Source organism: Passer montanus, unplaced genomic scaffold, assembly GCF_014805655.1.
Source record: "Passer montanus isolate IOZ18808 unplaced genomic scaffold, ASM1480565v1 scaffold294, whole genome shotgun sequence".
NCBI classification, from domain to species: Eukaryota; Metazoa; Chordata; class Aves; order Passeriformes; family Passeridae; genus Passer; species Passer montanus.
The window spans coordinates 4085-17594 of record NW_024367641.1 but is presented as its reverse complement, the minus strand read 5'-3'; the positions used below and the strand labels follow the sequence as shown (position 1 = coordinate 17594).

Below are 13510 nucleotides of genomic sequence, written 5' to 3'. Positions count from 1 at the left end.
GGGGGACAAGGGGGAGATGGACACGGGGGGGACATTGAGGGGGGCTGGACAGGGGTGACATTGGGGGGAACACTGGGGGGCCCCTGGACATCTTTGGGGTGTGTGTGACACACTCACCATGGACCCCCCCCCCAGTCAGATCCCACTCCCCCTTTTTAATTTGGTTTTTACCATTTTTCCCCACAGGAAAACAAAACCAAAACCAAAAAAAACCCAGAAACAAACAAAAAAAAAAGAAAGAAAAAAAAACCACACAGAAAAAAAACACCAAAAACAAACAAAAAAAAAGAAAGAAAAAAAAAACCACACAGAAAAAAAAACACCCAAAAAACCAAAACAAAAAAAACAGAAAAAAATCCCCAAAACAAAACACCACAAAAACAAAACCTAAAATTAAGGATTTTTTTTTAATATGCATTGCCCATTTTCTGCATTTTTTCCTATTTTCTACATTTCTCCCCCCAAAATGAGGAGGCAGGAGGGGCCTTGGGGAGAAAAGCAGCGATTCTGGGCAATTTTGAAGGGTTTGGGTGAGAAATGAGGCGGAAATGGAACAAAAACCAGAAGATATCACCCCAAAGCACCCGCTGGGACGGCAGGAAGGAGCCACTGGTGAGCAGAAACGGGGGTTGGGCCAAAAAACCCCAAAATTGTTGGGTAAAAAGCAAAAAAAGGGCATTGAGGGTGTGGCACAGCCCCAGTTCCAGCAGGTTTTCCCCCAAATCTGGCGTGGAGCAGCTCAAATTCCAGGGGGTTTGGGGCCAAAAGCAAAAAAAAGGGCAAAATTTGGGACAAAACCAAAAAAGGGCCAAATTTAGGGGCAAAAATTAGAAAAAAGAAAAGCCTAGTTCAGGGCCAAAAGCAAAAAGAAGCCAATTTTAGGGTTAAAAAACAAGAAAAAAGGGGAACAATTTGGGGTCAAACCAAAAAAGGGCAAATTTCCACCCAAAAAAGGCCCAAATTTCACACAAAATAAAAGGGGAATTGGGTCCAAACTCGCTGTAAAATCCCCAGTTTTGAGGATTTCTTCATCCTGGTCCTGTGTGGGCTTCCAGGGTTATCCCGGGGCTGGTTTGGGGTGGGAATCGGGGATTTTGGGAAATGGGATTTTGGGTGGGAATCAGGGGTTTTGGGTAATGGGATTTTGGGTGGGAATCAGAGATTTTGGGAAATGGGATTTTGGGTGGGAATCGGGGATTTTGGGGTCACAAGATTTAGGGATTTTGGGTGGGAATTGGGGATTTTGGGTGGGAATCAGGGGTTTTGGGTAATGGGATTTTGGGTGGGAATCAGGGATTTTAGGTAATGGGAATCAGGGATTTTGGGTAATGGGATTTTGGGTGGGAATCAGGGATTTTGGGTAACAGGATTTAGGGATTTTGGGTAACAGGATTTTGGGTGGGAATCGGGGATTTTGGGTAGTGGGATTTTGGGTGAGAATCAGGGATTTTGGGTAATGAGATCTGAGCAATTTGGGAGCAGGACTCTGAGGGTTTGGGGTTTGACACCTCTGGGGCTAATTAGGGCTCTGCTTCGTTAGCACTTCATTGGGGGGGCTTCATTAGAGCCCCCACTTCATTAGTAGGAGCATCATTAAGGCCTCTCACTTCATTAGCGGGGTGTCATTAAGGTTCCCTACTTCATTAATGGAGGCGTCATTAGGGTTCCTTGCTTAATTAGAGCCCCACATTTCATTAACAAGAATATCAGGAGAACCCCCTGCTTCATTAGAGCCCCCCAGTTCATTAGAGGGGCTTCTTTAGGGCCCCCCCTTAATTACTGGGGGCATCATTAGGACCCCTAATTGGCTGGGAGGGTGTTAGGGCTCTAATTAAGGCAAGGCTTCGTTAATTAAGGACTCACAGGGCAGGGGGTTGCATCGCTCGCGGGCAGCCAGCAGTGCCATGGCCAGCAGGTCCTGCAAAATGGGGGAAAAACAGCTGCTTTAGGCAAAAAACAACTCAAATCAGGCAAAAAACTTAATTTTTATTAAAAAAATACAATGAGAAAGTGTTTTTGGGAGGACTGACCTTGCCAGAGACTCTGCAGAGGAACGCCTGCACCACGGTGTGTCCCTGGGGAGGAGAAAAACAACCAGAAAATCATTTTTGGGGAAAATCGCCCGGTTTGGGGGGTCTGGAATGTGAGGGGAGGCTTTGCCGGGTTTGGGGGGTACCTCAAAGACCCCCCCCAGAACAAGAATTAGCATTTAACCCCCTTAAAGCTTCAAGTGACCCAAAAGCCGCCAAACCCAACCCTTTTTAGTGCCTAAAAAGCCGTAAATCCCCCCAAAAGCAGAGCGAGCGTTTAATCCCCAGAGCTCCGCGTGGGCTCGGGTTTAACTCGGGCTCGTACCTCTCTGCCTCACTCATGACGCAGGATCAAAGGCTTCTCTGAAGTTTAAGAGATCCTTTTTTGCTATATTTTAATAAAACTTAAGGTGCTGAATCGATTTTTTGATGGCGGCAAAATCGCCTCAGGAGCTCCGGCGCCTTCCCGCCTTTTTCCTTCGCCTCAGCGGCCTTAGCCCCGCCCCTTCCCGGGAGCCGCCTCCCATAGGCCGCGAGGGCGCGCCGCCAGCCAATCAGAATGCAGATGTTGAATAAGCCACGCCTCCCTCGTGCTCTGTTATGGAGATATCATCCAATCAGAGATGAGGAGCGCAAAGGAGACGTCGCTGATTGGCTGGGCGCCGTGAGGGGAGAAGTGTGAAGGGAGGGGCGGCTTGTGGGGGTTTGTGAGGGGAAGGGAGCGGGGAAGGCGCTGCGGACGCGACGAGAGGAGCGGGGAGAGGAGACAAACCCGGCTGGGGCTGGGCGGCCCCGCGGGGCTCGGCGGGTCGCGCCCCTCCCTTAGCAACAGCCGCCGGCCAAGCGGCGTCGCGCGGGGGATTTTTCTGATTGGTCGAGCCCCGCGGCGCCTGGCCAATGAGCGCGAGCCACGGGACCCTGCGCGTCCCCGCCCACCCCCGCGCCGGCTGAGGGGCCGCTCGGAGCGTACCAATCGCGGGCGTGCAGGGGGGGGAGCCCAGCGGTTCAGGGTTTAGCGGGGTCACGGCTCCCGTTCAGAGAAGGACAAGGAGGCTCCTCAGGATCTGTGTAGGGAGGATCCGCTCTGGGGAGCGAGGTGAGGGGAACAGGCTAGGAGCGAACGCCCCTCGGTCTCCCCCCCGTGCAGCGGGTGGCGCGGTCCGGGCGGAAGTGAGGTGTCGCGCGCTGCGGCGGTTCCGGTGTGGGAGCGGCCGGGGCTGAGGCGGGGTCGGGCCCGGTGAGTCCCGGGGGGCGCGGGGGCGACAGCGGGGCCGGGGCCGGGCAGGGCCCCGGGGCCGGGCANATTGTTTGGGGGCATTGGGGGGACAGATGGACACGGAGGGGACAGCGGGACAGGGAGGGGACAGAGGGACATGGGGAGCACTGAGGGTTTGGGGACATTGAGGGAGGGACAGAGGGACAGGGAGGGGATCTGGAGTGCTGAGAGGACAGACAGACATGAGGGGACAGAGGGATGTGAGGGGACCCTGAGGGTTTGGGGACATTGAGGGGTGACAGAGGGACAGGGAGGGGACAGACGGACAGAGGGACAGGGAGGGGACAGACAGACACGGAGGGGACAGACGGACAGAGGGACAGGGAGGGCGCCTGGGGGAGCAGGTGCCACCAGGTGCCACCACACCTGGGACAGGCCCCGGCGCTGCCGGCGGGACCGAGAGCTGGGCTGGGAAATCTCATTTTGTGGCTCCCAGGGATCGTTAACGAGCAGAAATAATTACCTAATTACCTTTGGGGCAGGGCCAGCCGCGGGGGGCGGGGCTGCTTTTGGGGGGAAATCCATTACTTTAGGGGTGACATCCATTTTTTGGGGGTGAAATCCCTGCTTTTGGGGTGAAATCCCTGATTTTGGGGTGAAATCCCTGATCTTTGGGGTGAAATCCCTGATTTTTGGGGTGAAATCCCTGCTTTTGGGGTGAAATCCCTGATTTTGGGGTGAAACCCCTGGGTTTTGGGGTGAAATCCCTGCTTTTGGGGTGAAATCCCTGATTTTGGGTGAAACCCCTGATCTTTAGGGTGAAACCCCTGATTTTTGGGGTGAAATCCCTGATTTTTGGGGTGAAACCCCTGATTTTGGGGTGAAACCTCTGATTTTTGGGGCTCCAGGCTGAGGCTGACAGCAGGAGCCTGAGTTCTGATTTTGGGGTTAGTTTAGGGGTGAAATGTGGATTATTTTGGATTATTTTGGATTATTAAATCCCATTTTTGCCATTCCAGGCCGAGGCCATGCTGTGCACGGCGCTGGTCATGGCCAGCAGCCTCAGGGCTGATTTTGAGGATATTTTTGAGTTCTGATTTTGGGGTTAGTTTAGGGGTGAAATGTGGATTATTTTGGATTATTTTGGATTATTAAATCCCATTTTTGTGGTTCCAGGCCGAGGCCATGCTGTGCACGGCGCTGGTCATGGCCGGCAGCCTCAGGGCTGATCCTGGGGATATTTTTCAGGTTAAATATGGATTATTTTTGGGGTTAAACCCCTGTTTTTTGGGTTGCAGGCCGAGGCCATGCTGTGCACGGCGCTGGTCGTGGCCGGCAGCCTCAGGGCTGATCCTGGGTTTATTTTTGAGGTTAAATATGGATTATTTTTGGGTTAAATCCCCATTTTTTACCATTCCAGGCCGAGGCCATGCTGTGCACGGCGCTGGTCATGGCCGGCAGCCTGGCGCTCACCACGGCCGTGGTGGCCCACGCCTACTACCTGAAGCACCAGTTCTACCCCACCGTGGTGTACCTGACCAAGTCCAGCCCCAGCATGGCCGTGAGTCCTTCCTTCCTCATTAACCACCCTAATTAACCCCTCATTACCCGAGGGCCTGCCCACGCTGCCTCACTTCTGCTTTTGGGGCCACAACGGTTGGGGAGCTCCCCAAACCCCCCTGGGGGCAGCAGCGGGGCTGGTTCCACCCCATCCACCCCCCAGGGTGGGTTTGGGGTGCCAGATCCCCCCCGGGCTGTCCCCAAAATGCTTTTTGGGCTCTCCTGGCCCTGCAGGTGCTGTACATCCAGGCTTTCGTGCTGGTGTTCCTGCTGGGCAAGTTCATGGGCAAGGTTTTCTTCGGGCAGCTGCGCGCGGCCGAGATGGAGGTGAGCGGTGTGGGGGCAGCTCTGGGCTCCAAAAACTCTCTGGGCCTGATCTAGGGGGAGTTTTGGATCCTAGAAATTCTTTGGTGCTGATTTGGAGGGAATTTTGGATCCCAGAAATTCTTTGGTGCTGATTTGGGGGGAATTTTGGATCCCAGAAATTCTTTGGTGCTGATTTTGGTGGGAATTTGGGACCCCAGAGGATGTTTGGTGCTGATTTAGGAGGAATTTTTGACCCCAGAAGGTTTTTGGTCCTGATTTAGGGGGAGTTTTGGATCTCAGAGGGTCTTTGGTGCTGATTTGGGGAGAATTTCGGACCCCAGAAGTTCTTTGGTACTGATTTAGGGGGAATTTTGCACCCCAGAGAGTGTTTGGTGCTGATTTTGGTGGGAATTTTGGACCCCAGAAATTCTTTGGTCCTGATTTAGGAGGAATTTTTGACCCTAGAAGGTTTTTGGTCCTGATTTAGGGGGGAATTTTAGATCCCAGAGGGTGTTTGGTGCTGATTTAGGGAGGAGTTTTGGACTCCAGAGGGGTTTTTGTGCTGATTAAGGGGGGAATTTTGGACCCCAGAAGTTCTTTGGTCCTGATTTGGGGGAAATTTCAGACCCCAGAAATTCTTTGGTCCTGATTTGGGGGGAATTTCAGACCCCGGAATGTCTTTGGTCCAGATTTAGGGGGAGTTTTGGAACCCAGAAGTTTTTTGGTCCTGATTTGGGGGGAATTTTGGATCCCAGAAATTGTTTGGTCCTGATTTAGGAGGAATTTTTGACCCTAGAAGGTTTTTGGTCCTGATTTAGGGGGAATTTTGGATCCCAGAGGGTCTTTGGTGTTGATTTAGGGGGAAATTTTGACCCCAGAATGTCTTTGGTGCTGTTTTAGGGGAATTTTGGACCCCAGACAGTCTTTGGTCCTGATTTAGGAGGGAGTTTTGGACCCCAGAGGGTCTTTGGTGCTGATTTAGGGGGGAAATTTTGACTCCAGAATGTCTTTGTTGCTGTTTTAGGAGGGAATTTGCACCCCATAAAGTCTTTGGTGCTGTTTTGGGGGAGAATTGATGCATTTTGGAGCAGGATTTTGAACCCCAAGAGATCTTTGGTGCAAATTTTGAACTCCCGGAGTCTTTGGGCTCCATTTCAGGGTGAATTTTGAACTCCAAGAGTTTTTGGGCCCCGTTTTGGGGTGAATTTTGAGCTCCCAGGGTTTCTGGACCCCATTTTGGGGTGAATTTTGAACCCCCAGGTTTTTTTGACCCCATTTTGGGGTGAATTTTGAGCTCCCAGGGTTTCTGGACCCCATTTTGGGGTGAATTTTGAACCCCCAGGTTTTTTTGACCCCATTTTGGGGTGAATTTTGAACTTGCAGTTTTTCTGGACCCCGTTTTGGGGTGAATTTTGAGCTCCCATGGTTTCTGGACCCCGTTTTGGGGTGAATTTTGAACTCCCAGGGTTTCTGTGTCCTGTTTTGGGGTGAATTTTGAACCCCCAGGGTTTTCAGGTCCTGTTTTGGGGTGAATTTTGAGCTCCCAGAGTTTCTGGGTCCCGCTTTGAGGTGGATTTTGAACTCACAGAGATTTTGGACCCCATTTTGGGATGAATTTTGAACTCCCATGGTTTCTGGGCCCCATTTAGGGGTGAATTTTGAGCTCCCAGGGGTTTTGGGGCCCCGTTTTGGGGTGAATTCTGAACCCCCAGGGTTTTGGGGCCCCGTTTTGGGGTGAATTTTGAACCCCCAGGGTTTTGGGGCCCCGTTTTGGGGTCCAGCCTGGCGGCTGCCCCTGACTCTGTCCCTCAGCACCTCCTGGAGCGCTCGTGGTACGCGGTGACCGAGACCTGCCTGGCCTTCACCGTCTTCAGGGACGACTTCAGCCCGCGCTTCGTCGCCCTCTTCACCCTCCTCCTCTTCCTCAAGTGCTTCCACTGGCTGGCCGAGGACCGTGTGGATTTTGTGAGTGTTGGCAGCAGGGAAAACGGCTCAAAAACCGCCCAAAAAACCCCCAAATGCAGCCTGAAACCAGCCCGAAAATCAGGCAGAATCAACCCAGAACCTGCCTGAAAGCAGCCCAAAAATAACCTGAAATCAACCAAAAAATAACCCAAAATCAACCTGAAACCAAGCCAAAAATAACCCAAAATCAACCTGAAACCAACCCAAAAATAACCTGAAATCAACCTGAAACGAAGCCAAAAATAACCCAAAATCAGCCCAAACCAACCCAAAAATAACCCAAAATCAGCCTAAGCCAACCCAAAATCAACCCAAAAATAACCTCAAATCAGCTCTAACCAGCCCCAAATCAGCCTAAACCAACCCAAAACCCAACCCAAAACCCACCCTAAAAATAACCCCAAACCGACCTGAAATCAACCCCAAAAATAACTCAAAGCCACCCCAAAAATAACCCAAAACCAGCCCAAACCAACCCAAAATGAACCCAAAATGAACCCAAAACCACCCCAAACCAGCCCAAAATGAACCCAAAACCAGCCCAAAATCAACCCAAACCCCATTTTTTAATGAAAAAATTGAATTTTCTCCCCTGCCCAGATGGAGAGGAGCCCCAACATCTCGTGGCTCTTCCACTTCCGAATCGTCTGTGAGTGCTCCTCATTTGCATATTTTTGGGGAACTGCCCAGAGCGTGCTGGGGCCTGATAACCCCAATTACCCTAATCAGCAGCGGCTCGTTAACGAGGGGGTGACTGGGGGGGGTTAACGAGCTGCGTGGAGGGAAAACAAGGATTGGATCCACGGCAAAATGGGGTGGAAAAATGGGATTGGGGGATGGAATTCCCAAAAGTGGAGAAATGGGATTTGGGGATGGAATTCCCAAAAGTGGAAAAATGGGATTTGGGGATGGAATTCCCAAAATCACAAAAAAATGGGATTTGGGGATGGAATTCCCAAAATCACTAAAAATGGGATTTGGGGATGGAATTCCTAAAATCACAAAAAATGGGATTTGGGGATGGAATCCCTGAAATCAGAAAATGAGATTTGGGGATGGAATTCCCAAAATCAGAGAAATGGGATTTGGGGATGGAACCCAGAGCGTGCTGGGGCCTGATAACCCCAATTACCCTAATCAGCAGCGGCTCGTTAACGAGGGGGGGACTGGGGGGGGGTAACGAGCTGCGTGGAGGGAAAACAAGGATTGGATCCACGGCAAAATGGGGTGGAAAAATGGGATTGGGGGATGGAATTCCCAAAAGTGGAGAAATGGGATTTGGGGATGGAATTCCCAAAAGTGGAAAAATGGGATTTGGGGATGGAATTCCCAAAATCACAAAAAAATGGGATTTGGGGATGGAATTCCCAAAATCACTAAAAATGGGATTTGGGGATGGAATTCCTAAAATCACAAAAAATGGGATTTGGGGATGGAATTCCCAAAATCAGAGAAATGGGATTTGGAGATGGAATTCCTGAAATCAGAAAATGGGATTTGGGGATGGAATTCCCAAAATCAGAGAAATGGGATTTGGGGATGGAATTCCCAAAATCAGAGAAATGGGATTTGGGGATGGAATTCCCAAAATCAGGAAAATGGGAATTTAGGGATGTATAAACCAGTTTTTGAAGGAATTTTGAAGGAATTTTGAAGGAATTTTGGGTTTTTGAGGGGCGGGAGGCCGCAGGGCGTGGCTGGGAGTGGCTAAATCTGCTAATTAACCTGATTTGGGGATGGAATTCCCAAAATCAGAAAAATGGGAATTTAGGGACGTATAAACCAGTTTTTGAAGGAATTTTTGAAGGAATTTTGAAGGAGTTTTGGGGTTTTGAGGGGCGGGAGGCCGCAGGGCGTGGCTGGGAGTGGCTAAATCTGCTAATTAACCTCCTCGTTAGCGGTGGGGTGTAGGACCCCCCACCAGAGCTGCTCCCGAGGGTGGGACCCCGCTCATTTTTGGGGTCTTTCCTCAGCCCTGATGTTCCTGCTGGGAATCCTGGACTTCCTCTTCGTCAGCCACGCCTACCACAGCATCCTGACCCGCGGCGCCTCCGTCCAGCTGGTCTTCGGCTTCGAGGTGGGTGGGGGGTCCCGGGGGGTCCCCGGGGTCCCCAGCGGGGCGCGACGTCCCACGCGGCGCCTGTCCCGCCCCCAGTACGCCATCCTGATGACCATGGTGCTGACCATCTTCATCAAGTACGTGCTGCACTCCGTCGACCTGCAGAACGAGAACCCCTGGGACAACAAGGCCGTGTTCATGCTCTACACCGAGCTCTTCACCGGTACCGCGGGCTGGGGGGCTCGGGGGGCTCGGGGAGCTCGGTGAGGGCTTGGTTAACCAAGAGTTGGGGGGTTGGGGGCGTCCAGGTGGGCTTGGTTGGTCAACGAAGAGTTAAAGTCTTGATGGCGCTTGGTTGGTCAACAAAGAGGCAAAGTCTTGGTGGCGCTTGGTTGATCTTCATCAGTCAACGAAGAGTCAAAGTCTTGGTGGTGCTTGGTTGGTCTTCGTCGGTCAACGAAGAGTTAAAGTCTTGGTGTTCAACTGATCTTGGTTGACCAACGAAGACTCAAAGTCTTGGTTTCTAACAGGTTTTAGTTCATTAATGATGATCCAAAGTGGTCAGCTGCTCTTGGTGGTCAACCAAACCTCAAAGTGCTGGTGTTGAACTGATTTTGGTGGTCAACCAAACCTCAAAGTGCTGCTGTTGAACTGGTCTGGTGTTCAACTGATCTTGGTTGACCAACAAAGACTCAAAGTCTTGGTTTCTAACAGGTTTTAGTTCATTAACGATGATCCAAAGTGGTCAGCTGCTCTTGGTGGTGAACCAAACCCAAAGTGCTGGTGTTGAACTGGTTTTGGTGGTGAACCAAACCCCAAAGTGCTGGTGGTGCTTGGCTGGTCTGGGTTGGCCAATGAACGCTCAAAGTTTTGGGGTTCAGCTGGGTTTGGGTCATCAACGAAGACTTGGAAGAGGTGGTGGTGCTCAACTGGCCTTGGTTGGTCAGCTGGGCACCTCAACTGTCCCAAAATTGGCCCAGGTGACCTTGGGGGTCCCATCCCCTCACCAAACCTGTCCCAAAATTGGCCCGGGTGGCTTTGGAGTCCCATCTTGTCACCCGAATATCCCAAAACTGGCCCAGGTGACCCTGGGGTCCCACCTTGTCACCCGAGCTGTCCCAGGATTGGCTCAGGTGGCTTTGGGGTCCCACCTTGCCACCTGAGCTATCCCAAGATTGGCCCTGGGGTCCCTCCTGGTCCCTGGCTGTCCCAAAATTGGCCCAGGTGACCCTGGGGTCCCACCTTGTCACCTGAGCTGTCCCAGGACTGGCCCAGGACTGGCCCATGGTCCCAGGACTGTCCCTGCTGGTCCCGGCTGTCCCAGGACTGGCCCAGGATTGCCCCGGTGTCCCTGGTGTCCCCGCTGTCCCAGGACTGGCCCAGGATTGTCCCCGGTGTCCCTGGTGGTCCCAGCTGTCCCAGGATTGTCCCAGAACTGTCCCAGGAGTGTCCCTGGTGTCCCCGCTGTCCCCAGCTGGCCCGTGGCTCGTTGCAGGGCTGATCAAGGTGCTGCTCTACATGGCCTTCATGACCATCATGATCAAGGTGCACACCTTCCCGCTCTTCGCCATCCGCCCCATGTACCTGGCCATGAGGTGAGGCCCGGCGATCCCGACCCTTCCCCTTCCTGATCCCATCCTGATCCCGACCCTGATCCCGACCCTGATCCCAATCCTGATCCCATCCTGATCCTGATCCCATCCTGATCCCGACCCTTCCTGATCCTGATCCCAATCCTGATCCCATCCTGATCCTTCCTGATCCTGATCCCAGTCCTGATCCCATCCTGATCCTGATCCTTCCTGATCCTGATCCCAATCCTGATCCCATCCTGATCCTGATCCTTCCTGATCCTGATCCCGACCCTGATCCCGTCCTGATCCTGATCCTTTCTGGTCCTGATCCTTCCTGATCCTGATCCCATCCCAATCCTGATCCCGACCCTTCCCCATCCTGATCCCAATCCTGATCCCGACCCTTCCTGATCCCATCCTGATCCCGTCCTGATCCTGATCCCATCCCGATCCTGATCCCAATCCTGACCCCATTCTGCCCCTGATCCTGCCCCTTGGCCCAGGACGCGCGGGCTGCGATCCCAATCCTGATCCCAACCCTTCCTGATCCCATTCCGATCCTGATCCCAATCCTGATCCCGACCCTGATCCCATCCTGACCCCATCCTGAACCCATCCTGATCCCGATCCTGACCCCATCCCAATCCCAGTCCTGATCCTGATCCCGATCCCAATCCTGATCCCATCCAGATCCTGATCTCATCGCGATCCTGATCCCAATCCCGATCCCAATCCCATCCTGATCCCAATCCCATCCCGATCCCATCCCAATCCCAATCCCATCCTGATTCCAATCCCGATCCCAATCCCGATCCTGCTCCCGCTGTGCTGCAGGCAGTTCAAGAAGGCCGTCACGGATGCCATCATGTCCCGCCGGGCCATCCGCAACATGAACACGCTGTGAGTGCCCGCTGCTGCCAGGACCCCAAATCCGGGAAAAACCTTGCATCCATCTACCCAGAAACCCAAATCCGGGAAAAACCTGCATCCATCTATCCCAGAAACCCCAAATCCGGGAAAAACCTACATCCATCTATCCCAGAAACCCCAATCCGGGAAACCCGGGGTTCATCTACCCCAAAAAAACCCAAATCTGGGAAACCCTGGGTTCATCCACCCCAGAACCCCAAATCCGGGAAAACCCTGCATCCATCTATCCCAGGAACCCCAAATCCTGGGAAACCCTGGATTCATCCACCCCAAAACCCCAAATCCTGGGAAACCCTGTGTTCATCCACTCCAGAAACCCCAAATTTTTGGGAGCAGCTGTGGGATTTTTGGGACCAGCTGTGGGATTTTCAGGAAGAACTGTGGGATTTTTGAGGAGAGCTGTGGGATTTCTGAGGAGAGCTGTGGGATTTTTGGGACCAGCTGTGGGATTTTGGGATCAGCTGTGGGATTTGGGAGCAGCCCTCCTTTCCCGGCTCAGGTACCCCGACGCCACGGCCGAGGAGCTGCAGGCCATGGACAACGTGTGCATCATCTGCCGGGAGGAGATGGTGACGGGCGCCAAGCGCCTGCCCTGCAACCACATCTTCCACACCAGGTGCTGCTGCCGGGAATTCCGGGGATTTGGGGCATTTTGGGGTGGTTTGGGGGGTGGTTTTGGGGATTTTGGGGTGGATTCGGGTGTGGTTTTGGGGATTTTGGAGTGGTTTTGGTGGATTAGGGGGATTTTGGGGTGGATTTGGGGGTGGTTTTGGGGATTTTGGGGTGGTTTTGGAGGTGGTTTTGGGGGTGGTTTTGGGGATTTTGGTTTTGGTGGATTTGGGGGATTTTGGGGTGGTTTTGGGGGTGATTTTGGGGGGTCACCGCCACAGCTCTCCAGCCTGCAATGGCAGTCCTGGTCCCAATTCCAATCCTGATCCTGATCCCAGTCTTGATCCCAATCCTGATCCTGATCCCAATTCAAATCCTGATCCCAATCTTGATCCTGGGGATTTTCCAATCCTAATCCTGATCCCAATCCTGATCCCATCCCAATCCCAATCCTGATCCAAATTCCAATCCTGATCCAAATCCCGATTCCAGTCTTGATCCTAATCCCATCCCAATCCTGATACCATCTTGATCCCAATCCCATCCCAATCCCCAGCACCGCAGTGGTGGTTAATGAAGCCATTAGTTAACTGAACATTAATTAATTAGGGGTTCATTAGTGGGGGAAGGGTTAAATTCCTTTGGGGGGGTCAGAGGGACATGGCGGGGTCTCGGGGCCAACAGCTAACGAGAGAGGAGTCAATTAACGTGTTAATTACCGCCTGGGGAATGGGATTTCGTGGGTTGGCATTAATGAAGGCGCTAACGAAGGGCTCGTTAACCCTGCAGCTGCCTGCGCTCGTGGTTCCAGCGGCAGCAGACGTGCCCCACGTGCCGCATGGACGTGCTCCGCGCCTCGCTGCCCCCGCAGCCGCCCCCCGAGGCACCGGCGCCGGCGCCGGCCGCGGCGCAGGGACCCCCCAACTGTGAGTCATGGGGACCCCCCAAACTGTGACAGGGACCCCCCAACTGTGAGTGACTGTGGGGAACACCCAAACTGTGACAGGGACCCCCCAACTGTGAGTGATGGGGGACAGGGACCCCAAACTGTGAGTGACAGGGACCCCCCAACTGTGAGTGACCAGTGCTGGAGGGACAAAGGGACAGGGAGGGGACAAAGGGACAGGGAGGGAGAGGCCCCATGGGCAGCCTGGGGTGTTCCCATGGGGGTGTTTGCACCTAGGAATTCCCCCAGTGCCATCCCCCAGTGCCCTCCCCCCGTGCCCTCCCCCCGTGCCATCCCCCCGCGCCCTCCCCCACC

The 13510-nt window shown here is 53.1% G+C and overlaps 1 protein-coding gene across 1 annotated transcript in view; it reads left to right on the top strand.

Moving 5' to 3' along the window:
- Positions 1-3017: 3017 nt before the first annotated feature.
- Positions 3018-13510, top strand: part of SYVN1 (synoviolin 1) — a gene marked incomplete at its 3' end in the record, with an annotated part of 11109 nt that continues 616 nt past the window's right edge. Inside the window, exons 1-11 of the mRNA XM_039713999.1 lie at positions 3018-3126; positions 4667-4807; positions 5041-5133; positions 6925-7077; positions 7678-7726; positions 9051-9154; positions 9233-9359; positions 10632-10731; positions 11545-11610; positions 12140-12256; positions 13039-13175. Of these exons, the coding sequence (XP_039569933.1) occupies positions 4676-4807; positions 5041-5133; positions 6925-7077; positions 7678-7726; positions 9051-9154; positions 9233-9359; positions 10632-10731; positions 11545-11610; positions 12140-12256; positions 13039-13175 (1078 nt within the window). The remainder of the gene's footprint in view (positions 3127-4666; positions 4808-5040; positions 5134-6924; positions 7078-7677; positions 7727-9050; positions 9155-9232; positions 9360-10631; positions 10732-11544; positions 11611-12139; positions 12257-13038; positions 13176-13510) is intronic.